Genomic DNA, 27,792 nt, shown 5'->3' with positions numbered 1-27,792 from the left:
GGGTCTGGGGGGGGGGGGGGGGGGGGGGGGGGGGGGGGGGGGGGGAGGGAAGGCCTGTGAGGTCAAAGCAACTCTGTAACTCTATCATGGAAGTAGATTATTATCTATTTATAGCAGTCTCTGAGTTCTAGATTGAAAAATGTCGCCAAACTGTGCTGCACTGTGAATGCACGGTAATCTAACTAAAGACTCAAAACACCAGTTACCACCATAGTGAAACTTCTGTGAGGGAAGGTGTTCCACAGGACTGCAGTTGAACAGACTATGCCCCTATGTGTAGACTCGTACTTGGCATGTAGCAAGCACTCAATAAATATTTGCTGCATTAATTAGTTCACGGTCATAGATATTCTCTTCCATCAGTAATCATTAGGACTGCCACTTATTCACTGCAAGTTTTGCTGCTGTGGGGGACAGAGCTATTGTCACATGACTGTAATTTAAATTGCATGGCTTTTATCCATTGCATTTTTTCCATCCCCAAATGATGCAGTTTCCTTTTAGTATCTATTGTGGTTTTCCTAATATGTACTGCAGTACAGAATCAGCAATTGTTGTTATTTCAGCAGCATATTGCGAAGCTTTTCCAACATATTTCATTACCCCATGTGCTTGTCTCATGGAAACAAAATCAAAGTAGGACCTCTTCAATGGGAGAATTAAGTACTTTTTAATGGTAATAGAATGGGAAACTATACATGTGAAATTTTTCTTTGCCTCTGAAAATTAGATTTATCAAGATATAAACCAAACAAGAGATGAAGCATTAAAATATCCTTTTCTCTTCGACCAGGCTCACTTTAAACATTTGTTGAAAGGAATAAAGTAAAAATCTGTTCCAAGTTAAGAGACAGGAAGGTAGGTTGGATTAAAGTCCGAGGGCTTTAGCAGTACATGAAGAACGACATACTTCTCCTGTGCCAGATCCATGCATGGTGGTGTGCTATTTACTGGAAAATGGGCATTGAGGTTACCTTGCCCTGACGAGCTTATAGTCTGACATATTTATATGCACACAATCAGAACACAGTGTGGCATTTACAACAAGGACAGATTCTCTAGTTGTGAGAGCTTGATAAAAGGGAATTAAATACCTTATTTTAAAAATGTATAACTTTTCTGTTGTGCGATTCTTCTATGTAGCTCAGCAGCTAGGGAGAAATGACAGGCCAGAGTGGATGGCCCGGACTGCAAGGGCGAAAAGAACAAGGGGAAAGCACAACAAGGAGAGAGCGACACCTACTATAAAGAGAGGTGAGGAGGGAATGGATTAGAAACGCAGAGGAGGGCAGTAGTGATGACTGTGTTCGCTGCCCTCACAGCACAGCATTTGCGCTCTGCTGCTCCCTCACCCTTATCTGCTCAGTTTGTAGATTCTGCGTGACTTCAGCATGCTGGCAAGTCCCAGGGGCCTGGCAGTGTTGGGAAGCTCACTGCTTTATTGTTCTAGCTGTTACCCGGTGCCTTTGGCATCATTTTCTTCCTCCTACTCCATACATCCCTGGTAGAGTATTACTGGATTAGGACAGAGTTGGTCAACAAACATGTGAAAGATGAGTGGATGCGGCGGGGGACAAGGGAAGTCGGGAGATGCAGCAGATGAGTCCCGACTCCACTACTCAGTAGCTGTGTGACTTTGGGCACATCACTTTCTGCTCCAGTTCCCCCAGATGTCAAGTGAAGGGTGTGGACTAGATGGTCTCTAAGTGCTTGTAGCTCTGACATTTCGTGACTCTATGACTATAGGGGTCTTGTTCTTGGAGGAACACCTATTATGGTTTCTAATATAATGTAGCATTAGCTTGTCAACTTTATGAGGCTGTTTTGAGCGTCAGCTAGGATAGAAGATGTGAAGACCCTTTAGAAATTCTATGAAGAATCATATAAAACAAAGGTGATATGAATGATTTAAAGGAAACTTTCCCCCAAAGATACCACACAGGGATAAAAATTAAGGTAGTTCCATTTAAACAAATGTAAGGAAAGTTACAGAGGCCTTAAAAACAGGCGTGCAGTTATGCTTCATTGTAGAGATATATGTCGTTGGAAATTACACAGATCAAAGAAACTGATTCTGTAACCTTGTGTGGTTAAGCAGCTAGGCTTCTGGGGGTGAGGCCCTTGACTTTTCATCCCAACCCCCATCCTTCTGCTCTTCAAAGGTATCCTATAAACCCCAGAAAGAAACAGGCAGCGGATTGTGTACCTTCCTCTGGCACCATCACTCATCTACTCCCCGAAGGCTGAAATAGAACATTAAAACCAGTACGGAATGGAATGGGTCATCTTGACCGAATGGCAGCTGCCTTACTTAATGTTCCCATCCCTCCCCGCACCCCCGTTCTTCTCTTTCATCTCCTTCTTGTGACATTTTACAATTCTTTCTTCCTTTCCTTGGTAGAGGAAGAAGAGGAAGAAAAGGAGGAAAACATCCAGAAGGTGGGGGAGGGGAAGAAGAGAAGGAAAATAAAGATGAAAAACATCTCGGTTGAGGCAGTGGAGAGGACTGGAGTCCTTCGCTCCCCCTTCCTCAGCAGGACCGAGTTGATAAGTTGATTTTGGACCTCATCTTCAAGACCGACTTAACCCTTTTTCTTTGTTACCTTTAGTCCCCTGTCAGAGACATCTGAGAAAATCAGAGACAGGCCCCACAGTAAGAACCAGCATGCTAGCTCTCAGCAGGCCTGCACCATCTAGGACTGACAAGAGTTTACGCAACGACAGTAAACCCGTGGGTAAGACCAAGCCACCTTCACACGGCACACAAGTTAGAGTGACACCATATGTTTTGCAGTTTACAGAGTTTAATTTATAGATTTGATTACCATGGAAAGAGGGAAGGAAAAAAAAATGCGTGACTCTTGTGGTGAGTATGAGAGGGCTTATTCATTCACGTTGGAAAAGCAAAGTTAAAAATCAGAAACAGGCCCGCCAGCCTAGATATGTCCGAAACTAGTACTTTGGTAACGCTGTTATGACTTCCAGTAGATTAAATTTCAAATTGTGGAAAGGCTTCAGAATAAGGGAAGGCTTAGTGTCCCACTAATAGGGCTTATTAAATTTAGATAAAACAGATGTTTTTCAATGACAGCAGCTCTGAGTCACCAAGATCAAAATGGAGAAAGAAGAGAACAAAAACAAGCCAAAACTTTCGCTAAAAAAGTACCATTTATCTCCGTTGCAGAACTTGCCCACACTTATAACCTAAAGCATCCAGTTAAACCCCAGGAGAAGAAGCATTAATGGGGGGGGGGGAATTCCTTAAAACTGACTGAATGTGCATATACTGAAGTTGATTTGCTAACATTCTAGAGGCGCTGCTGTGAAAAGAGAATGGGCCATAGAGGCAGGCAGCCCAGAGTTCAGATGCCAACTCTCTTACCTGTTTTTGTGACCTTGGGCAAGTTGCTTAATCTCGCTGAACTCACTGAACCTCGGTTTCCTCATCTACAAAATGGGGTTGTTTTGAGGACTCAACAAGATAATACATGTCTAACACCTGGCTCACGGCAGGCACTCCATAGATCTTGGCTCTTTTGTATTTAAAGCTCTTTTTGCTCATAGTGTCATGTCTAAGTATATTAGGAGGACCAGTTTCTTAGAACTTGATTAAGAGCTTTAGATTAGCAGTCTCCTAAGAGGGGTGCAGCCAGATGATCCATTGTGGGGCAGGAAGAAAAGATTAGAAATTCTATTTATGACCTTTTTATCTAAAATATAAGAAAGTACTGAAGTAGTATTATTTTCAACTTGTGGTTTCTTCGCAGGAATCTTCTTAAACCATTTGACCATTGTGCATAGGTTAGCTAAAGCTAGATAAAGCCACTCAGGATGGACAAGTGGCTTAAGAAGATTCCTGCAAAGGAACAATGGAGTGATGATAATAGTCATACTACAAGCACAAGGCAAGGACAAGAAAAAGGGGGAGCTAGCTGCCACTTCTCCTGCAAGTCACTTTGTAACTTGGTCGGCCAAGTCATCAAGTAAAAATGAAGATAATCTAATCAGACCTGACAAGATGTCAGCCCCCAAATAAGAAGGAAATTATCAGGAACATTATTTGAAATATGTATTTATACCCACTGTATTTTTTTTTTTTAACAACAAAGCTTATTCTAAGTCTATACTATGCTTTGGATATATGAGCTATACGTGACAGTAGTACATGTATGTATTTTATAAATAAATATACATATTGAGGATGTGTGCTCAGACTTCTACTGATAAGAATGCTCAGTCAACAGTTTGGAGACCATTGGGTTAGATGAGGAAAGCATGGAGCTTCTGAGCTCTCATTCTCTGTCTGCTGCTTACAGAGTATTTTTGTTTTGTTTTTCCTAAGGATTTTGCTGGAGCATAACCAGTAGGATAGAGAATAACATGCCTAAATCCATTGAAGACAAATTGAGTACCGTTCAGGGAACTACATCTCTTGGTAAACATTTTTTTTTGTATGGAAGTAAAAAGCCAATCCCTGCCCTGGAGATTTTTTAAAACCTAGCTCAGGAAATCTAAGAGTTACATTACAAAGCAACATGTGAATGCATGGCTGCAGGATAATGGAAATTCTTGATGAAGTACCTCGCTTGATGTAGTAGATTTCTTACTAGAAAAAAAATGTGTATACATTTAATTTCTGTAAATTTACCTGCAATTCTGGGTCACTTGGTAACAAGTAAACCAGTAGCAGAGAGTGTAAAACAGATCCTTCCAGGAAAGACGCTAACCTTGTCTGACCATTCCTCTCAGCCTTCCTGTCGAAGTCTTTTACATATATTCATATATTATTTTGTAATCTGTTCTTATATCCTCTGTGGCTCTTCACTTAATAAAAGGCATACAGCCTTAATAAATATTTTGAAAATGAAAGAAAATGAAATGAAGGCTTCTCAGAAACACCAGAACCTGAAAGGGTAGCCATTATCCCCTTGAGATGGTCAGAGTAAATTCCTAGAGCAGATAACTTGCTTAGACCTTCTCATCATAAGGTTGAAGGGTCAATCTTAGTCCTGGGGCTCCATTCCTTTCACCAGAACCATGATATGGAGGCAGCCCTGTGGGCATAAACTTTAACAAATATGCCGATGACCAAAGTTCTTTGACAGCCGCTACTTAATTGAGCACCTGGTGTATGTAAGGCAGTTCTGCAGGTATTATTATTTTGTCCACTTGCCACAGTAGCTCTGTGAGGAAGGTACTAGTATTATCCCCATTTTATAGGTGAGGACATGGAGGCTGGCACAGGTTAAGAGACTTGCCCAGATGTCACACGGTTAGCGTGCAGTGGAGCCAGGATCCAAATGTAGTTATGTCTGACTCTAGAATCCAAGCTCTTAGCCATTCTCCTTTGCTGTGTTCTATAGGACTGTGAAATAAGCCTCACGTATTAATGATGACTTCAAGTTTTCATTTTTAGGAGCCACATTTATTGGCAGTAAGTCACAGTTATTACACCTTGGAGAAGTGCTTTTGATGACCCTGGGGAAATAATACTTGTTCAGCGTTGTGGAAGTTTCTCTAGATTCTAAGAGAAAGGCAATAAAATTTACATTTAATCCAATTCGAGAGGTAGTTCAGTTTTATAGTATCCTAACTTAGAGAACACAGAGACAAGATCCTTAGAAACCTTGAAAGTCTATGACAGGTTATTTTTGTGTTACATTCTCTTAAAAGTAGAGATTATCTCACGCTTTCAGATTTCCCAAGATGGAACTTGCTGGTGGTCATACTGTTAATCTGTTTTCCATACCCACAGATTTTTTTTTTTTATTGCCAAGACTATATTGAGAGCACTGTTTCAATACCATATATATAGTAATGAATGACCCAAGTCATATTGAGTCTTAAAGATGAACCTGAGTCATTATGTCCATTACACTCTGGTAGAATATATTTTAAAAGATTTCATCAGAAAAATAATTAAAACAAAAACCAGTTTCTAGCAGTTCGTTTCTAAAAACCGTATCAAAGTAAATCCAGAAACTCTGCAGGGAAAGAATTATGTGGATGCTACATGGAGGGAGATGAGGAATACCCGCCATATACACCAAACATTTAGCCATATGTTTCTCCATGTATCTTGTATTTTCCAGTTGTAGTTCCACTCCACTAAATCAAATTCACAACCTCATCTCCTAATTTAAAGGTGAGGAACTTGTGGCTAGGAGGCAGATTCTTGGCACTATTGCTCTGGTCATCAGAGCATGCAGCCCACAGAGTATTTTTCTCTCCTGGTGGGCAGCTGTAGCCATCTCAGAGAGTAGAGGCTTTTAAGAATTCGAGATTAGAGCAATTCAAGAACTTTAAGCCAATCGGAGGGCAACAGGTGATAACACTGTAAAGCCTAAGGGAATCCTGCAGGATAGGAGCCAAATAACATATGAAAACCTCCAGCACCCATCCCACTGGATTTCCCTCTCCCTCTTACCCTTCCACTCTTCCTTCCTTGTGTTCTCTCTCTGCCCCTTTGTGTGTCTCTGTTTGTTTAAGTTTCTTTGCTTCCCACTTCATTTTCCTGCTTCTTGTTTTCTCTCCCTATCCATCTTTCCTTGCATATATTTCCTTTTTCTTTTTCTTTCCCACCTTCCTACTTTCTCTTCCTTTTGTTCCATGCCTTAGTTCTTTCCTCTATTCCCTGTTAATTACCCATCGTATCATGTTTAAAAATATATATTCCAATGAATAAATTTTAATGTTAATGTTCATCAAGCAGCAGGTAGGTTGTACTCATTACTCTAAAGGGGAAAAACATCTCCCAATTAAGTAACACTTTACATATGGCTTACAATTGAAAATTTCCCTTTTTTGGGTCACAGCTCTCACCAAAATAAGGTTTCCTTCCTCCCTCCTTAACCATGACCATGTCCTTTGTTGCTCCTCTCTACCCTTAGGTTTGATGATCAGTCACTTAACTTTTTTGCATTCTGTTTTGTGTCTATTATTTTTTTAACAGTGAGAAGCTAACATTGCTACTTAATGTGAAAGAGAGGATATAGAGAACTTTTCAGATTTGGGCTTAGGATTCTGGTATTCTAAGTTCCTGGAATTCAGACATGTCACATGAGGAATGGCAGAATTTCCAGATGATTGAAACCCCTCGTGAAAAAGCTGTTTTGGGGTTTTTTTTTGGTCTTAATTTTAGACTAATGTATGCTTGATTTGCTTTTCTTCACCTATCCAAACAGGGATTTTTAATTTTGGTTTTAATTACTTCCTTGTCCTGAAAAATGATTGCCTGTAATTATGAAGCCCTTCGGCAGTTTGGTAACTTTCCACTGTTCAACCAATTAAGGTCATCAGTGTTTTAGAAAGCAAAGGAATGAATGGATGAGTGAGTGAATGGCTAGCTGGCTAGATTCTTAAATAATTTCTGTTGCATGCTATATTGTTTGTGATGAGCCTTACAATATCTAAGGCTTTGTCTCTTTTCAGCAGTTCTTTTTTTTCCCTCAGTTTCCAGGTACTGTCACAAACCCTTTGATTCTTTGATAGCTAATTCCTTTTTTTAATGTTCATTTTCATTAAAGTGCTATTTAACATTAGATATTAACTTTGACAGATGTTAATGCTGCTTCTCAATTAGGTGAAATATATTCTTGGGAGGATGCCAATTTGAATTTGAATATATTTGAATTTGGTATTGAATTAAACTGTTGTTTAAACCTTAGCCATCCATCATATGGGTGATGGAGCAGCCTGCAGGTTTTTGTACATAAGTGTTCTTTTTTTTCCTAGCAATATTTAAACACTAGGAAATGGCTTCCTATTGTAGCAAAGAGAACTTCATACGAGTTTATTTCAAGATCTCTTTCTTTGTCAGTTCCTCAGACTGCCTAGAATTTAAATTGGCAGACACTACTTTGGTATAAAATGCTTTCCATGGACAATATTAATATTTTAAAGTCCTTTTTGCTCCTGCAGATTTCCAGTAGACAGGAAGTCTAGCTCCATCTACCCTTTGGCTACTAATGAATGCTATTAAATTATTATTTATCTTCTTTAGGCAGAGGCACTGCAGGTATGAGATCAGAATTGCCTAGTAAAGCAAGCATTTCATTTTAAAATTAAAAAAAAAACCCCATAATCCAGTCAAAGGTGGCAACTAAGGTACAGATACTAGAAAGAATTGTGGACTTGAGTCAAAGAATCTGGGTTGTACCCCTACCTGTGTCACTGACTAGCTGGGTCACCTTGAGCAAGTCACTGCCCGACTCCAGACAGCATAGCCTCTCTAAAGGCTCAGCTTCCACATTACATATTCTATGTACTAAAGAGAACGGGGCTGAGGTAAGCTGAATCCTCTTGTTTATCAGCCATCCACACCAGCCTAGCAGCTCTGAGGTCAGTCTCCAGCCACATTTTTCATCTTTTTCTTATAATCCCTTAAAACCTTGCTAGGCTTTCATTGCTAGTTCTTTTCCCTAGGAATTTGCATTTAGAGATATTGAGGGCTTCCTGCCTTTTAGAATTTGTCTGTGTTCATGAATTTAATGAAAAGTTACTTAGAGTTGATGAAAAACGCAAGAATTAAAAGTCTTGTTTGAATTAGTGTTTCTGTAAAATCAGACTGTTTCCATCATGATTAATGTACCTTCACTATTTCAGAGTTTTGAAGTTAAAACACTTGAGTGTTGGTATGGCGTGGCATGATTGGTATTTATGTTATTAGCCATACTAGCCCTCTCCCACTCACTCTTTGTTCTAAACATTCTTTTTTTTAAAAGCCCCAAATGATTGAGCAACCAGCTCCGTATCACGAGGAAAGCTTGCTAGCCTGATCCTCAGTTACGTTTTAGGTACTTGAAAATTTCATTGATTTGAAATAATAGTTTGAATTGCACTGAGCTAAAATATACCTTTCACTGGTTTGCTAGGAGATAAACAAAATAATAACTTGTCTCAAAGTGTTGAGAAATTAACTGCATGGCAACTTCAACATGTGTATTTTTTTAAGGTAAAAGCTAGAGCTAGATACAAAAACCTTTTCATTAAAGGAGGCCTAGCACTATAATGAAAAAACCAGACAGTAACAGGTGTTGGCAAGGATGTAGGGAATGTAATATACCCTATTAATAGAATGAAGGAAAACAGGTGATTCTCTCAATAGGTGTAGAAAAAGGATTTGACAAGAAAAAAAAGACAATAACAAGAGTTGACAAGGATGTGGGGAAATTGGAACCCTCGTACATTGCTGGTGGGAATGTAGAATGGTACAGCTACTATGGGAAACTGTTTGATGGTTCCTCAAAAAGTTAAACATAGAATTACCACATGACCCAGCAATTCCACTCCTAGGTATCTACCCAAGAGAAATGAAAACATTATTGTCAACACAAAAACTCATACATGAATGTTCATAGCAGCATTATTCATAGTAGCCCCAAAGTGGAAATAACTCAAATGTCCTTCAACAGATAAATGGATAACAAAATGTGATATATCCATAGAATTGAATATTATTGGGTAATTAAAAAGATGATGTACTTTTACAAAATGTAACATGTCAAATTTATCAAACCAAAAAAAATATATTAAAAAAGGATGAAGTACTGATACATGCTACAACATGGATAAAATCTCAGAAACATTATGCTAAGTGAAAGAAGCCAGACACAAATGGCCACATATTGTATGACTCCACTTACATAAAATGTCCAGGACAGGCAAATCCATAGAGACAGAAAGGAGATTAGTGCTTGCCAGGAGCTGGGGGGAGGGGAGAATAGGGACTGACTCCTAATGGGTATAGGGTTTCTTTTTGGTGTGATGAAATGTTTTAAAATTGGATGGGGTAATGATTGTACAATTCTGAATATACTAAAAACCATTGAATTGTGTACATTAAAAGGGTGAATTTTATGGTATGTGAATTATATGTCAATAAAGCTGTTATATATGAAAAACATTTGCGACTATATTACTATAATTATTTGAAATTATAAAAGTGTATTTAAATTACAGCATTTTTGCCAAGGGCTGGGAGGAGGGAGGAATGGGGAGCTGGTGTGTAATGGGTACCGTGTTTCAGTTGGGCAAGATAAAAAACGTTCTGGAGATGGTTGGGGATGGTGGTTGTACAGCAATGTGAATATATTTAATCCCACAGAAATGTACACTTAAAAATGGTTAAAACGGTAATTTTTATGTTATGTATATTACCACAATAAAAATCTATCACCCTAAAAATTATATTTTATGTTATTCTAACATATAAGGCTCTTTTCCCCTTTTTTGCTTTTCACAAGGAAAACTGAAAGTGTGATTGGCCTTTGGGTTTTTATGCATGGGATTCTTCTGGTCTGTGTTTTAGAACTTCTCTCCTGTGGCAGGTCTGGGGCTGGGGGGACGTTACACACACACCATATATGTCTTTATCTTGGCTTTGAATGAGAACTTGAAAATATTTTTTTAAACTTTATTTGCCAGTTGGAAAATAAAAGAAGCCAAGCCATAGGAAATTTATGTTGTTAAATTATAAAGTAGTGAAGTGCTGTTCTCAGAGTATGAATTATCACAGATTTCCTGATTTTCTTGGTTAATCTTGGCTCCTCGAATGGGGGAAAACATGTATGCTTTATATATAACATCTCTATCTTTCTGTAAGCATTTTCCTCTGTATAGCAGGATAGAAAGAACACCAAAATGTATTGAAAATACTTACAAACATTGGGGTATATTTGTACAGTAGAGTGAGTGAGTTTCTGAATGCAAAGGAAGGGATGGAAAAAAGAAAATCCAACAATGAGGAACTCACTGAAAAAGGAATTATTTCCGAAGGTCATGGAACTTTGTTATGACCCAAGCAGTTTGTAGGCTCTAAGTTTTTAACCTCTTAAGGATTAATCTGTGAAAACATTTTCTATGCCTGGCTCTGCTTTATAGGACATTTGAAGAGCGACAGCGCAAATGCCAGCAGTACCATTAATATAGTGTGTAATCAGAGGTGTGTTTGTTTTCTTGAACAGGAAGTGGTTTCTTTTAAAAGTACAAGGAACACACAGTGCCTGTATGTGTGTGTGTGTGTGTGTGTCTGTGTCTGTGTGTGTGTGTGTGTGTGTGTGTGGTGTGTGGGTGTCTTTGTATTTTCTGTCCTACTGTTGCAGGAAGAATTACGATCTTCCAACGTTTTTGTCCTTTACAGTTGGGTTTTTCTAGAGTTAGGCACTGTGGTTACACTACCCTTGATTACAGGGTCCAGTCAGACTTGATGTACTCAGAAATCCACTGATGTGATTAATGGTCTCCTAATCATAATTTTATTTCCTAAGCTTAGCACTATTTCCTGAAGTTTCACAATTTTTGAGTCATATCTTGAATTATCCTTTATAGGGGACTGAAATCCTTGTATTTTTAGTGTGTAATTTGCATGATTATTTTCATTTTCTTTGATTTCTTTTGCTTGAAGAAAATAAAATTTTTATCTTTTTTTGAACTCTTTAGATGCTGTTCTATGGTAACTGGTCAACCTAGTATGAACCTTTTTTTTTTTAACAACATGAGATATGTATATATTTTTTCCAACAGTGCTAGATCCAGAAATCTTCCCACAAGTTTCCACTACTCTGGTTTTTATTCTTCTCAAAAGTAAAATAAAACATTGTCAGGTTCTACAAGTAACAGGGAAACATATAAGGAAATAACTGTACAGGAAATATAATTGATCATTCACTCTTTACAACTGAATTGGTCACAGAATTGGCTAGTAAACACAATCTACTGAATGAACAAAAATAACGACTTCTAAAATCTTTGGAGCCTGTGAATACATTTGAAGATTTGAGCACCATTCTCACCTGAGATTTTTTTTTTAATCTCATACCTTTTTCAAATGATTGCCTGCCTTTGAAACTAAGAACTCCCATATCTAGTGATTGCTTTAATATTTGCTTTGTTTCCAACAGCGCCCTTAAAGATAGCCGTTTTCCCCCAATGACAAGGGATGAGCTGCCGCGGCTGTTCTGCTCAGTGTCTCTGCTCACTAACTTCGAAGACGTCTGTGATTATTTGGACTGGGAGGTAAGGCTATAGAGAATTTTTAAAGAAAAATGAAGGTAACTCCTGAGTAATTGTTTAAAAATTAGGCCCAGGAAATAACTCTTTCAGCCCATTTCCTATTGTAATGGAGGTGGAGAGTAACTTGGATAAACCTCACAGCTGATCAATGAGATTGTAAGCAAAGGAGTTTTTCTTCCTTTTTTTTTTTTTTTAAAGGCAAAGTACCCTGTGTTGTTTTAATCCCCCAAACTGAATTTGCTCTTCATTTTTATCCTATTACTTCACTGCAGCACCTCATAAAAGCTGTTAACAAGTAGTAGGCAGGACTGATTGGAATTTATTTCTCCTCTTATTTCCATTCCAATGCACTCTGGTGTGACTGCCACCAAGCAGTAAAGGTAGTCAGAGGATACATCACAGAAACAAGGAGCAAAAGGGTTAGGATAATACATCACTTGAGGAAGTCAGCTCATGGATAATAACAGGGTGTTGGTTAACTACAGGTAAACCATGCTAATTCATTCTTGGCTACCTTAATCTGTGTATTAACACACACTAACACGTAAGGGTATATATATCTAGGGTGTCTCTGTGCGTTGGGATTATCAGAGTAGCCTATATTGATCATATTTTTGTTCTTCGTTAGTATGTGGGGTTGAATTGTTAAGGAAGTTCAAAGGTTCTCACCATGGTTTGTTTTGGTGGTTGGGGGGGAGTTAGTTGAGTGTATGTCTATGAAATTTTACACGCAAACATACCCATGTTACCTGTCTGCTTACTGTATTCAGGGCATGTGCTACATGTACAAAAGTGTTAAAATTTGGTCCCTGCCATAAACATCTTAGAGTCTAATAGCAGAGAAAAGGAGTATATACACAATCACGAAGAAGTAAGTGCTGTAAGAATTAAACAATGGGAATTCAGTGATATACAGGGCATTCTTGTGCATACACATACTCGTAAATGACACGACTGTATCATCATGATATAACATGTTTGTTTAATTCTACTGCCTTTTTAGAATGACTGTCCCCCATGATAACTGAGATATTTTGCTTTGTGGACAGACCACTTTCTTGACAGTTAATTTTATTTTTGGCTTTCCCCTCGTTCCTTGTGAGACTTTGGACAACTTACTCCATTGCGATTCAGTTTTTCCACACAGAGAAAAAGACATTTATAAAGTTCGTAATCTTCATTGAAAAAAATCTCTGTGATATAAACATTGTTGTTATGCCAGAGCTATTTAAAAAAATTCTGCAGAGAGTAGGATGAAAGAGTTCCTTTCTGCATTTTGTGGTAGGGTTTTTTGGGAGCATTATTAGAATACGAAAGCATCTTAAGATTCTTTTCTAAAGGAAAAAATAAAATTTGTTGATAGTGTTGATCCTGGGGAAGTTGGAGTGTGTAAAATCTTTTATGGGCTTAAAATTTCCTAACTGATTGTTTTCTGTAAGTTTTATTGTTCCTATTTGAATTTTTCTTAAAGAGAAGTCCACCGATATTATAGAAATATTCCTAGTACTTTATTTTTAAATGATCCCAAATCATATCCCTTACTTATTAACACATATTACAGTTTGGGTGGTTCTTCGACTGTTTTAAGGGGACTACTCCCTCTTCTCCAGCTAGAATTTTATTTCTGCTTTCTGAACTGCAGGGTGCTGTGTGTGTATTGGTGGGGATGGGAGTGATAATAACAGAAAAAGCCTGAGACCTAAGGGATGATTGAGCTACAAAAACACTTCTTCCCTTACTTGTAGCCACTGAGTTGGAAGTATGGTTCTGGGGGGAGGGCGTGCATTCGTGTGTGCATAAGTGTGCACGTGTGACATGTACATGAATGTTTATCGCATAAACGTGTGTGTGCATGTGTTCTGGGGAAAGTTGTTAAGTAGGTGTGGGTAAGCACACCATCATCTTCTTTAGCCCACATCAAATACTGTCTACAGCTAAAATGAACCTTGATATTATTGGGCTTTTATGTTCATGAGACGTATCATCTTTCTGTTGGGAGGGTGGGAGGTAGAACGTCTAAGAATTGGTACTGTGTACTCTTTGAGGGTGTATTTATCCTCTCTGATCACCATTTGAATTTCTGGAAGATTCTGTATGCTTCTACTTGGTATTGTATATTTAATACATCCCTTAAGGTTTAAATATTGGTGTCTATTTAGTGATGCTTTTCTTTTAAAGAAACAACAACAACAAAATACATATATTTTTGTACTTTTAATATATAAGCATTTGAAAGTGATTTAGGTACTGCTAGAATGGCTATGCTAAGAGGAAAAGACTGTCCTTTTCAGTTAGTTCATAATAGTTTAAAGTGTTTAGCATAAAAGAAATTTGTTCCCAAAGAATAAGGATGGAAATTACATTTTTGAAAAGAACGTGATTTGGCCTTTAAAAAAAATGGACCATAATCAGTGATTGAAAATGGAATGGTATTATTGTAAGAATGATATTATTAGGGTTATCCTTAATAATTCTGAAAAAGCATTGCTACTTTAAACACAGAATGCCAAAGTAGAATTAAAGACATTTTAAAAAAAAGCATATGTCGATAACATTCCACTCCTAGGTATATACCCCAAAGAAATGAAAACAGATGTTGAAACAAAAACTTATACATGAATGTTCGTAACAGAACTATTCACAATAGCCAAACGGTGGAAACAACCCAAATGTCTATGAACAGATGACTGGATAAACAAAATGCATTATAGCCATATGATTGAGTATTATTCAGCCATAAAAAGAAATGAAGTACTGATACATGCTACAACAGGAATGAGCCTTGAAAACATTATGCTAAGTGAAAAGAGCCAGACACAAAGGCCACATACTGTATGATTCTATTTATATGAAATATCCAGAGTAGGCAAATCCATAAAAGATAGACAGCAGATGAGTGGTTGCCAGGGTGAATGGGAAGTGACTGCTTAATGGGTACAGGGTTTCCATTGGGGGTGATGACAGTGTTCTGGAACTGGATAGTAGTGATGGTTGTATAACGTTGTGAATGTACTTAATGCCACTGAATTGTACACTTTAAAGTGGTTAAAATGGTAAATTTTATGTTATGTGTATTTTACCACAATAAAAAGGAACATATGCATATATATGTATGTATTTAAACCTACTGTCCATAATAATGTCGTAATTCTAAGAAGAAGAAAACTTTAAAAATTCAAAAAATATAAAGAAAGAAATGCAAGCCCTTTGCGGTCACACCATTCTGAGATAACCACTGTTAATAGTTTGGAATTATTTCTCTTCTTTTTCTGTGTCTTTGTATCAATAAAACTGCATATTTGTTTATGTAACTGAGATCATATTAAATTTACAGTCACTATTAAAAAGAGGACTATGGGGAAGTCTTCGTTTATGGTTTACCTTTGTATATAAGTTAATTATTTATATTGTGGATTTCCTTTACGAGGAGTCAGTCTGTATTATGAAGGTATACGTTTCACTTTGAGAAATTTCACACTGTCAAATAGGTACACCTTTTCTTCCAAGAATGAAATATCCTTTTCACCATAAGTATCTCGTTTTAACCGGAAATGCAAGGTGCTATATATGTTTATGCCAGAGGGGGAAACAGGAGATGATTACAGAATTTCAATAGAGAATTTTTAAGTCAGGGATTGGTAATGAGTATGTTTTATATGAGCAGAAGCCTCTAACATAGGGCTTTTCTGGTGGAAGTACAGTTTGGGAGTTGACCCCCCCACTGGTGCAGCGTGTTACTGCAGTAGAATTCCTAATTAAAGGGACAAAAATGCCCAGATCAGTGCAGGGAGAGGGCAAAGTCTAGAAGTCCCCAAGGGTAGAGTTAGGTAACTTCAGCAACAAGAAAGACATCCCTGTGGTCGTGAGGATGAGGGACGTGACCAGTGGTAATAGACACCTAATTTTCAAATGACAAGTGAACTGCCACAGGGCTGGCAGTTACTCTCCATCCAAGGTTTTTAACTCAGCCTGTTTGGGAGCTGTCTTCTGGTAACATGTCTCTAATTTTATGATGGCAGTTAGCAGGAAAATAGGATCTACATCAGACTTAGAGGCTAGAATGCTTCTATTTGATAATGTGAAGAATGTTTGATAAATGGTTTCACAAGTGGATGTAATTAATTTCAAGTCACTGTTGAATTGACAGAATGATCAGTAATGCTTCCATCTGCTATATTTCCTCAAAGTAGTAATTATACATTTAAAATGAGTATCTGTAGGTAGCCTCTCAAGGAACCTGGGTAGTCATTAAAAACAACAAAGCCAGCCACAGAAGGCTGTAAAGACAAATTGGAACAGTGGTCCCTCCCTTATCATTGCCCGCATCATGATCTACTTATTGCCCTGGTAGGCATGAGAAGAATGAGGAGTGATTGAACTGGGGAAAAAAATTCATTGCTGATAAGTAGAAATATCTACCTGCAAGACTAAAGTGATTGTTAAATGAGGAAAATTGCTCCCCTAGGGAGAAATCTGAAGTGATCTGCCTTGTGTTTGAACACAGAAACTTATCACCATTGTTCTGTGTTCTTCAATCCACAGCACTCTCTTAATTCTGAATGGCAGCATGGCTGACAGACATGGCGCTTTAGAAAGAAAGAAAAGCTCATGCAGCATGTTGGAGTCCTCTAAAATGATACAGAGCCTAGAACTTGTATAGTTACACTGTTTGGAAGCCATGTTTCCTTTTAAAGATCTGAAAGAAGATAAAACCAATGACATCACAATCCCTGGAGTTTGACTCATGGGATGATTCTAGGTGTATCATCTACTAGCTGCTCATTTTCAGGGAGATATAAATGAATAAGCTTTTTGTTTGTAGAAGAACTTGTATAGCAAGTATGCTACCAGTGATCCTGTGGGGAACCGATGTAGCAATTTGCTGCCAGACGTCAAAATATTTTAGAAACTGTAGTCAGGCATCTTTTATCTCTGCTTTAGAGACCAGATCATTTTGAAGGTATGAGGAAGAAATATTTTTTTGTATTCTGAAGTAGACCTTCAGATCATATTTCAGTAGATTACTGACATTTTCACAAACCATAAGGTACTTTTTGCTATATCTAGCTCCCCAAATCACTGAGATCTCACCTGTGTATACAGCTGTCACTTGTGGTCCTAAGGCAGACGGTTCCGTTTTAGCACCCAACACTTACATGGAATAAACCCATGCTGGGTGGGGCTGGCCAGCATGATCCTTATGTGATGCCAAAACTCTGTCCCCAGACTATAAAGCTAGACCTCAAGCCCCTAGTCTCACTCTGTCCCTAAAGCACCCAAGCTTGCTGGACTGCTGGTACTCAGAGAGCTGCACTTCACTTTGAAAGCACACCTCTTGAATGATCACAGCTGATTTCTGACGTGGTCAGTTGCAGTTAATAATAGGGCGCTTTTGTAGCAACCTTCATGAGTAAACAGATGAGATGAATAAATCAGCTGCCATCATTATCTCGCATATATTTTAGAAGTTCATGTTCTTTTCACCCTCTCTCCCCACTTAAAGGTTTACCTTTTTCTAGCTCCTCTTAATGTTCCACTGAAAACAGCGTTCCCATTCATACACAGATGATTAGCATGACTCACAAAGTCACCAAGTGAAATGACTTCTAGTGGTACGTGTTCTGTCAACCCCCAACCCTTGGTTATTTTTTCCCAACTGTGATATACACTATGTTTTGCTTCTCCTCTAACTGAAGATTTCTGCCTTTTTAAAAAAAAAAAAAAAATACATAGGCTTCATATATCCAAGAAAATGTTTTTCACAGTGTTTTCTCAGGGACCTTGAGGTTGTTGTATAAGATGTCACTATCATGATAATTTAGTCTTTGTCCTGATGCTCTACTTTAAATGTTTTTTCAAGTGCTGTGGAACTTTGGGAAAGGAATGCTTCACGCTTCCTGGCCATCTAGAAAGAATTTGCTGTGAATCAACAATTCAATGTATCAGAAGCCTAGTGAGGAAGCAAGCCGAACAAAGTAAAGTGACTTCTAGAAGGTGATTTAATGCATAACCATCTCCATTGGCTATCGATACTCTTAGTGAAATGGGCTGCTGTAAGTCCATTCTCAGGCCTCCTCCAGTCGCTTCCTGCTTCCCTCCCAGTGTGTTGTTTGGTGGTGGGAACGTTTTCCTGCTTCTTCCCCCAAATCCATAAACTCTTCCACCCCTTTCCCTAGTAGTTGCATTCCAGTCTACTCTTTCCTGTACAGTTTGACTCTGTGTGTGTATCCCTGGCATTTGATAAAAAGAGAGTACCGAGTTGTGGGAACGAGGGGACTCGGGTTCTCTTCCTAACGGCCACTACCCAGCTTGGTGACCTTTCTGGATCTCCGTTTCCTCACGAGGAAGCTGGAGAAGTTGGACTAGATAATTCCTAAGGTTTCTCTGGATGCTGACACAGTGTGACGCTGTGACTCCCGTTTTAAAAATGGCTTGTTTCGTTTTACTTCCAGGGAATCAATCCAATCACTGCTAGCCACTTAGAAGTCATAAGAGGCCCCTAACTTTTAAAATGGCCATTGCCAACTTAAATGTAGGCAACAAAGTGAATGATAGTCCAGTTTTAAAAATTTTACATTCTAGATTTCTTTTTCACAAAAGGACTTTCTTTAGGAAGAAAAATACTCTATTCTAAACCATATATGCTTCTATTATATTACTGCATCATCCTCTAAGTCAATATTATATGTATGAATCTAAATTAAGCAAACATATTAGGGAGTGATTATTCGCCTTACAAATAGATATTTTCCTTTGCAGAAGGACACACCATAGGGTTTCTTTACTGTCCTCCTCATGACTTGAAGATTAATTCATTTACATAAGTTCAACCCATATGGAACTTTTTAGGAACAAATCTCTTTTGTAGACTGAGTGACACCGTATTGAGTCAGATACTCAATGTACAGTTGTAATGTGTATAAGATTTTTCTCAGTTTCTTATCAGGCAAACATTATTTTTATATTGGGTACATTTGCAAGAGGTGTTTTTCCCTCAGCCTTTGAAAAGCAAACTAAATCACATCTCTAGGTTTTAAGAGAATTTTATTACTTTAGTTTCCTTGTCTGTAAAGCCACCCCCTTCCTCATTCCCTTTTAAAAAATGACAGGAATGCACTTTTCTAACTTTTGACAAAAAGCAGGCTTTTTATTTAAAGGTCACCTGTGTTGCCTGAACTTTCCTTGGAAAGCTTCAGGTTGTTCAATTTTTAAGGAATGCTCATTATAATTAATCATTACAGAGAATAGCGTTTTGTTTTTTTTTTTTCCTTAATTGCGTTCTGAGCTGTCTCTTGTTCCCTGCAAAACCTTAGAGTAAGAACAGTTTCTTTCACTGCAAATGATATATAAACATGTTTGGCTTCATAGCTTTTCAGAGCACCTCTTCATTAGCCATGCTTTATTTTAAAATCTTAAACTAATTCTTTCAGAGTTCATGGGGGTGATTATTAGCTAGTCCAGGTATTTTAGAGCTGCACGTATATTAGTTAAAATACAAGTTTTCAGATTGTTGTGAAATAAATTGGCAGCCTTATGTTCCTGATAGACAAGATGTCTAAGTCTCCTACATCTCCTACATGAATCAAAATTGGCACTAATTGGTGTTCTGGTAAGCTCTGCAAAATCCAAGAATTGGTCCATGGAGACCAAACTAATTTCTAAGCTAAAGGTGTCCGATTTGCAGGGATTTTAGAGAAGAGCAGCTTATATGTATTTTGGTCAAGGAGACCTTTGCAGTTGTTTTCACAAAATAACAACAGGGAAAAAGAAAAAGAAAAAAAACAAACCTCAGCTGAGGTAGATGGTGAAGTGGAGTTTTTATAGTAGACTATATGAAAAGGTTACTTGTGCCCAAGTGATGGTTTTGCAGTCAATTACCCTTTTTGATTTATTTGTGTAGTATTTCTTGTGCTTTTAAGAGCTTCTCACTTGAAGGAGACTTGAAAGCAAGTACAGCTACAGGAACTGGTCAGATAATGGATAAAAACAGCCTAACAATATAGTCCTTGTTGACATCTCATTTGGTTCAAGAGAAGATTATTTTTTAAGTCACGAAGGCAAGAGTTGTCTCTAGGTGGTACTAGGATTACATGTCATCTTTATTTTCTCCTTTATACTTTTCAAAAGGGATTTTTTTTTTTTTTGGTAATATGCACGTACTATTTTTGTAAACAAAAAAAATCCATTTTTATAATTTTTAAGGTTTACAAAAGTAAAAATTACTGAGAAAAAAACCCTGAATTGCAGCAACACTGTTTTTAAAATTTATTATTTGGCCAGATTCTGAAGTGTTAATTGTTAACCATTGTTAATTGTTAATCAGATGGGCACTTTCAAAACTTCAGACTTACTTCTGAAGTTGATGGGTGGATTAAAGCGATGTGGAATCACAACTTTGAGGATTTGATGGGCAGATCTGGACAATCGATACGTAGTCGACATTATTTTTGTGTAGTCGACATTATCAGGATTGGGGGAAGTGTTTCATTAGGATCTGTGCAAATTGTCATCAGCCTTTATGATGAAAATGCTAATTTTACTTGCTCAAATAAGAACTATTCTTGGTGGAGACCCAAGTTTGGAGTATTTTCTTCTTTTATGTGGAATTTGCTTTCATTGGGAAGAGGAAGAGTCAGTCTGCAGAAGGCTGAGCTGGGGATGGGGCAAAAGGTACTGTGGGGCTGTGAGTGAATGAGTTGAAGGTGCTGCGTTATGGGTTTTGTGCTTTCAGGCAAAAATATCACTTGTGGCTTTGTCCTCCTACAAATATTAGAAACACCAGACTCTGGGTCAGACCCATGGGTTGTCCAGTGCAGTGTTTGTTTCTCTCCATGGTACCACAGGCTGTTTTGTGAGAGAGCATGTGTGTCTCCTATGATGCCAGCCTCTAGAAGTTAGGGGGTGCCCTCTCCTTAGAAACAGAGTCCTTGCATTTCAATTCAATGGAACTGGCATACTGAACCTGGCAGGTCGGTCTTACATGAATGACCAGCGACTGGCTGCTTTGTTAATTGCAAAGCCTATTTTGCCAAATGATATCAGCAACAAAGCCATGTCAGACAAACGTTTGATACTTTGACCTCCTGATATTTTTTATTTTATTCACGGTGAACCCACTAAAAATCAGTGGAGTGAGCTATGGCCATAACGTTACAGGGAAACCCAACATTTGGTTCTGAAAATGGGGACGAGTGGGCCTAACTGTGACATTGCTAAGACAGGATGAACCTGAGGAAGTAAATTGGTTTTATTGGCCAGGATGTGATCAGGGGCAGATTTAGCTTTGAGGGTCAGGACCGTGTAGGTAATTGGGGACCCAAATGGTCCAAGGCTTGCGTGAAGCCTACTCCACTTAACCAGAGCACATTTTATACTCACTGATGCTTTTAGTCAGATGACTTTTTCATGTTTCAGCATATCCAGATTGTTGGCTTGCTGATTAGGCTCACAAGTAAAAGCGAGACCCTTTTGTAGTGCTGCTAGTGAATTATAGGACTAACACTTGCCTTATAGACAGGCTAGGGTGTTTTAAACTTTGTGCAATTGAGCAGAGCATAATATGGGCTATGTATTATAATGAGGAAGGAGAGGACACTTATTTTTAATGTTCCTGCGTTGAGAATCACTGCATTAGGGGGTAATAGTTTTAAATGAAGCCACATTTCTAACAAGGGGCCAGATGACAAGGATAAATGAAATCTGCAGACAGTCTAGAAGCTTCATTTTAGCCATTATTTATAATCTCTTCTCCTACCAAACCTTTTTACTATGTAGCAAAATTGATTAATTTGCGTGTATCTCTTTTCCCTGTGCCCACATGCTCTCTGATAGAGCAGTGAACAAATAGAGAGATGGACAAGAGAGGAAAGAGGATGAGGCCGAGGCCAGGGGGAGTTGGGGATGCATAATCCCCACACTGAATAATCAACTCCAGAATAATCGAGATATATTTTAGGGTCCTAACATTAATCTTGATATTTAATCATTCTGGGTGATGTTAAAAACAAAAGATTGTATAATAGCATTAATAAAAATCACTTGCTTTGGAAAGGTTCGGAATAAATATGGCTTTCTTTTTAACATGAAATAGGAATCTGTTGAACTGCTCTTAATGTTCGCTCACAGCACACACAGATACAGCTCTGTTTAATTCCATATCCTCTTATCTATAAGTCCTACATTTAATTTGCTACCATTCAAGTTGATTTATAGCTTTGCTTAGCAAAAGTACAGTCTTGATTAAAAGGACATTATCACAGCTGATGGACCTTGAAAGCATTTTTCTCCCCAGACCTTCTAATAATTTTGAAAATGACCTGAAGACTCCCGATAAGGCTAGATTTGCACGTCTCCAGCTTTTGCTCACCTGGCTGTACTTTGGGCAGTGGTGGTTAGGGGTGTTTGGTGACATAGTTTTCCCATATGCTAACTCCTTATCCATCCTGAGAAATGGAAAGTTACTGCGATAGGGTTTTCTAGCAAGTTTGCCTCAAGGAATCCCAGACCCCTGGTTAGCTGATCTCTTATCTAGCTGATCATTGCAGCTAGAGCCTTTGTCTCTTGGGATGCTGCTGGCCTGAAGGATTCTCCAGTCTGTTGAAGGGAGGATTCAATTATTATACATGAGGGTTCCATTTTGGAGTTGCAGCTGTGACAGATGCCTCCCTCCAGCAGTACAGAATTAGTTTTGGTGCTCATTTCAGTGGAGATGACTTAATTTGCAAAGCCAGTGATTTCCACAAGTTGGCCAGATTGGGTCAGTCTCCACAGCAGGCCATTTTCCACTCTCCTGTTTTGATTGCGCAGTATGACTACTTGGTGGCGTCTGTGGTTCTGGGAGCGAGATGCTGTTGCTCAACAGGTGACAAAAGGCTATATTATACTTTGATTCTGTTCAGAACATTATTACCATTCTCCTGATTCCACTAGTTGAAAAAAAAAAAGAGTCACTCTGGCTTTGGCTTTATATGTCTGTGGAGTATATTTTTGACCTATGAAATAAGTTATTTCTCACAAAGGAATCACTTGAATATCACCATACCTACAATGCAATTTACAGGGGCTTTCGATTGTTCAGAATTGTAGGAACACAGAAAAGAATTAAAAATTGTAAATGTGGTACTAATTCAAAATGGGGGAATTTGGGTAATTTTTTTCATGTCAGATTTCATGGTGGGGCCTTCTCAAAATACAACAGTAAATCAATTTTATCCATGAGTAATTTTTATTTTGGTCAACATGTCCTTCCAGTTTGGTCTTAACCTCTTCATATGCATATATCTTTATTAAGGTATTATTTGCATACCATGCAATTGGTCTTAACCTCTTTTCATTTTTAAATTACTAGGCTTCAGAAGTCTGTCATTTTTGTTGAATAGCACAGAATGTACTCCTATGAAGAAAGGATTTATGTCTAAATCACCTCCAATTTGCCTAAATCACTTTTTTTCCCCCAATACTTAGCCACAGTTTGTTGGAGCAAGACTGATTATTAGAGGTTATCTAGTTAACCCGGAATAAAGATCACCTGGGGAGTTATTCTTTTTACAAACTATACTTGCTGAAGTAGGAAACCTGAAATTCTGATAACCTTTGCAGCCCGCACCCCGACCCCATACCAATTAAACAGCACTGATTGAGTCTAACATTCTCATCTCACAGATAGGGAAACAGTCTTCCTCTCACAGTTTAGATGAGACACCTTAATAAACACCAAAACTCTTTTCAATTTTAACATGACAGATTTTTGATACATTGAGTTGAAGTTGCAGAATTCACCTCAGTGAATGATGGGAGCATAAATTATTTATGCCGTATGTTTTTAAAAACAAATTATGAAGGATCTAATATTGTTGAAGGAAAAAATTTCAAAGTCACTGATCAGAAAGTCAGTATACAGAAACTGTTGCAAATTTGTCATTGTCTCCATAACGTGTCAGGCACTAGGGAGATTAGTAGATGTCCTTTATCCTGGAAATGCCTGATAGCTAAGCACTCATATTTCTTCTCAGCTGTCCGTAGTCATTTCCCACAGGGTACGAGAGGCCTTACTGTGTTAGTTTTTAAACAGCTGCCCTGATTGCATTTTCAGCAGAAGGATATTCATAAGAATACTGATATTAGGTAGAAGAAATAGCCACAGAGATAGGCTTTAATAAAAAAACATCAACTACTCATAAGATCTGGCAGACTCTAGTGGATGGATGTGTGAAGACCTGGGGAAGAAATAAAATGGATTTTCCAGAGGACTTCTGATTCCCTGAAAAACTGGGAAATTTCAGGCTAAGCGCAGAAGAAACAAAAGAAGTTTTCATGGACCCCTTTTCCTCTTCTAGACCTTTACCTCCGTACAGATGAATGGATATAGCCACCTGCTCTGAAAAGAATCCCCTTTCTCTGGTAAAAATGTTTACCTGGTCTTAACATCTTCCCTCCGGGACCTTGGACAACCTTAAACTCCACCTGGGAACCCTTGATCTAAAGCAACCATAGATTTGGGAGAGCAGAATGGAGTTGTTATACTTTTGAAATGTCATTTTTGTTATCAATGTATATAAAGAAGACAAGAACTTTTTGTGATCTTTAGCACTATACAGTATTCTATGTGAGACATGACGGGAAAGGACAGATTCCTTTTGATTGAATGCTAATCAAAGAAAAAGTAGATTACTTTCTTAAAACATTAGCAAGAAATTGCCCACACTTACTTAGGAGACCACCTTTTTTAGGGTACCATCAAAAGTTTGTCTTTCACATAATAAAGTTATAGTGGTCTCTGGGTTAGTATATAAGAAACTGTGTAAAAATGCCCTGCCCCAAAGTCATTTAAAATCTTTATTGCTCTCGGATTTGGCAGCAGTGTTGTAGATAATACAGTGAGGGTTTGCCGCCTGCGCACTTTAAGCCATAATACATTTTTTTAGAAGTGCCGTAATGGGTGACGATGCAGGATCTGATTGTTAGATTTTTTTCAGTCTTATCTGTGTTTATCTACATATAATTCAAGGTTTCAAAGAGACTAGACAGTTTGGGAAGAGAGTCAGCAGTCCCAGAAGTTTTGAAACTCAATCTGAAATGGTGATTATCCCCGAAAGCAGGATGGTTGCTTGCTATCTCTCTGAAGTCGGTTCCCTTGGTCTAGTTCCTTATTGTCATGAGCCACAACTTGGGGGTGGGGGCAGGACTCTTGCCATCATCGATTGTCGTATTCTACACACAGCCCCAGAATGGTGGTCCTGGTTCCAAACAGAATGGCATAGCCCGGTGCATGCTGGGCACATGCAAAAATCAGTGTTTTCAAGTCTCCATGGCCATCATAATGGCCTTCAGTCCTCAAAGTCAGTGTTTCGGAAAGAGAAAACAGATATGCCCTTCCAAAAGCAAGGGGAAAGGAAGAACTGCATTCTCTGAAAGTTAAATTATAACTTTTTCTTTCTGTTTCTGTGAAGAAGACTGTACTAATAAAACTGCCAATTTCTTTCAGGTGGGTGTACATGGCATTAGAATAGAATTCATCAATGAAAAAGGATCAAAACGCACCGCCACCTACCTACCGGAGGTTGCAAAGGAGCAAGGTCACTGTTGTACTTTATTTCATATGATCTAGTGAAGAATTTAAACAAATAATACATATTGAAATGGCGCTATCTGACCTTGCAGTTATATCTGGTAATCGATCACTGTCAGATTATAAGAAATGACTCTTCCATCGCTGCCACTGCAATGTCTGTATGAAATCGGTGAATTACACAGAAGTTGAATCTCTGCACTGAAGTTTGGCAGCAAAAACATATAAAAGTATACTTTCAAAAAAAGCATAGATTTGTAAAAGTTGGGCTTTATTTTAGGCGATGGTTTGCTATGAATTTTAAGTGCCATTTTCCCATATTCCACTGGGCTGTAGCCTTGTGGCATAAACAAGCCTTTAGTTTGACCGTCAGCCACACCGTTCATTGTCAGTATCAAATGTTTCCTTCTTAGGTGGCTGCCATTACTCCTTCTGCTACTATTAAGATTGTAAGTGTCCCATGAAGAAAAGGAGCATTGAGAATACATGAACTATTAGTGTTTTATGTGTTCCTAATCAACAAACGTTTTTCGATTTTACAGATATAGCACAAACCTTTCTGAACTACCAGGGTAACACAAAATAACGTTTCACTCTGTAGTATCTTGTCCTTTCTAGCCACTACTGAATTATAGTTTCATGTTAGTTGAAATGAATACCTCTTCTTTATCTCATGGAGCTTTTCTTCTCATCAGAAAGCATTGGTGATTTGGTTTTTCCATATCTGTTTCATACAAATATGATATATAACTACAAAATTTAATATCATTAAACCCCCAAATGAGAGCCTTAGTCTTTAAAGCAGCTATCTGCAGATTTATTTGGGTTGCTTTTGAAAATTTCTTAATTCTGTAGTTCCACTGACTCTGTAAAACATACATAAGAGGTTGAGGGCCTCGGGTATGAGTGTGCATCCCGTGTCAGAACCCATAAAAATGCCTTTGAACGCTGCACACAGATGCACTTGATAGCCTGCAGAAGATACGGTTAGCAATGGCGATTACCATGAGTTAGTGTGGGAGTCCTAAGTACTACTGAGTTGGCTCAGTGAGGCTTTTCCTTCCCTTTTAAAGATGTCACCGTTAGAGGAGAGTACAGTGTTTGTGGCTTGTTACCGAGACACGACCGAGCAGTTACTGCCCGCCAGCCTCTTAGGCTCTTTGCCTTCGAATGCGGTTGAGATAAAGAAGCCAGTGTTGCCAGCCAGCAGGGCTAGCTAGAATTTAAGGTGTGCCGTGGTGTCCCTCTTCTGTACAGGATGAAATCTTAGCTTTTCTGTGTGACTGTTTTTAGGACCAAAGGGGTCGGTGACAGTGATAGCTGACCTCTACAGTCATTTTGTATTTAACCAAAAGTGCTTGTTACATGTGCTTGACTGGTATTTTATCTGGTCTGCTCTCCACAGGATGGGACCATATTCAGACCATAGACTCCTTACTGAGGAAAGGAGGATACAAAGCTCCGATTACTAATGAGTTCAGGAAAACCATAAAACTGACCAGGTACAGAAGGCATTTCCTAGTGCAAGGCTGACCAGTACGTTTTGATGCGTATACCTATAACCTTTTGGTTTCTTTGGTCTCTCTAACTATACTTGCTTCTCTTTTCTGAAACAGAGTGGAAATGAATGGCAGGGCTGTACTGAGGGTGAATACAGTGAACTCTGCTTGGCAGTAAAGCCCATATGATGTATGAGCCCATCCTTTGCATCGTAGCTCTGTGGGCTTACTCTGGCTTTGTTAAAGAAAGCCCTGTGAGCCTTTAGACTACATTATTGAAGAAAGTTGCCTGAATTAGAAATTGGCCAGCTTTTGACATTGCTTAGCAGAACCCCAGGATCCTGATAAGCAGTCCTCAAATTTGAATTTCACCTTAGAATTTTGGCAGTGGTAGAAGGCTTGCTGAAAAGCACAATTGACAAATGCTAAATGAATGTCTGCATGGGCTCATAGAGGTACTTATTTAAAAAGGAAAATATCAAACATTTTGGGAAAATGGGTTGCTGTTTCCATTTCTTTTAATTCCACAAAACCACATTGAATGCCTATAGTCTAAAAATGGACTGTTCTCAGCTCTGAGGAGTTACAAATTTGAAAACGCCTGCATTGCTGCTCTCTCTGAGTTCATATTCTAGGAGAATAGAAGGGCATGTACAAACATAATTATTAATATACAGCAGAATGTGATAGATGATATGAGATCATAGAGTAGGG

General features: G+C 38.4%; 1 protein-coding gene across 3 annotated transcripts in view; it reads left to right on the top strand.

Annotated features, from left to right (window-relative positions):
• The window catches only part of AMMECR1 (AMMECR nuclear protein 1), a 226,322-nt gene that overhangs the window by 194,572 nt on the left and 3,958 nt on the right, over positions 1 to 27,792 (top strand). For all 3 annotated transcript variants that reach the window (XM_007466293.1, XM_007466292.1, XM_007466294.1), the window contains 3 exons: positions 11,901 to 12,015; positions 25,496 to 25,586; positions 26,985 to 27,081. In XM_007466293.1, coding sequence (XP_007466355.1) covers positions 11,901 to 12,015; positions 25,496 to 25,586; positions 26,985 to 27,081 — 303 coding nt within the window. The remainder of the gene's footprint in view (positions 1 to 11,900; positions 12,016 to 25,495; positions 25,587 to 26,984; positions 27,082 to 27,792) is intronic.

The sequence above is a fragment of the Lipotes vexillifer genome, unplaced genomic scaffold, assembly GCF_000442215.2.
Source record: "Lipotes vexillifer unplaced genomic scaffold, Lipotes_vexillifer_v1.1 scaffold298, whole genome shotgun sequence".
NCBI classification, from domain to species: domain Eukaryota; kingdom Metazoa; phylum Chordata; class Mammalia; order Artiodactyla; family Lipotidae; genus Lipotes; species Lipotes vexillifer.
This window is presented reverse-complemented; position numbering and strand designations above follow the sequence as displayed.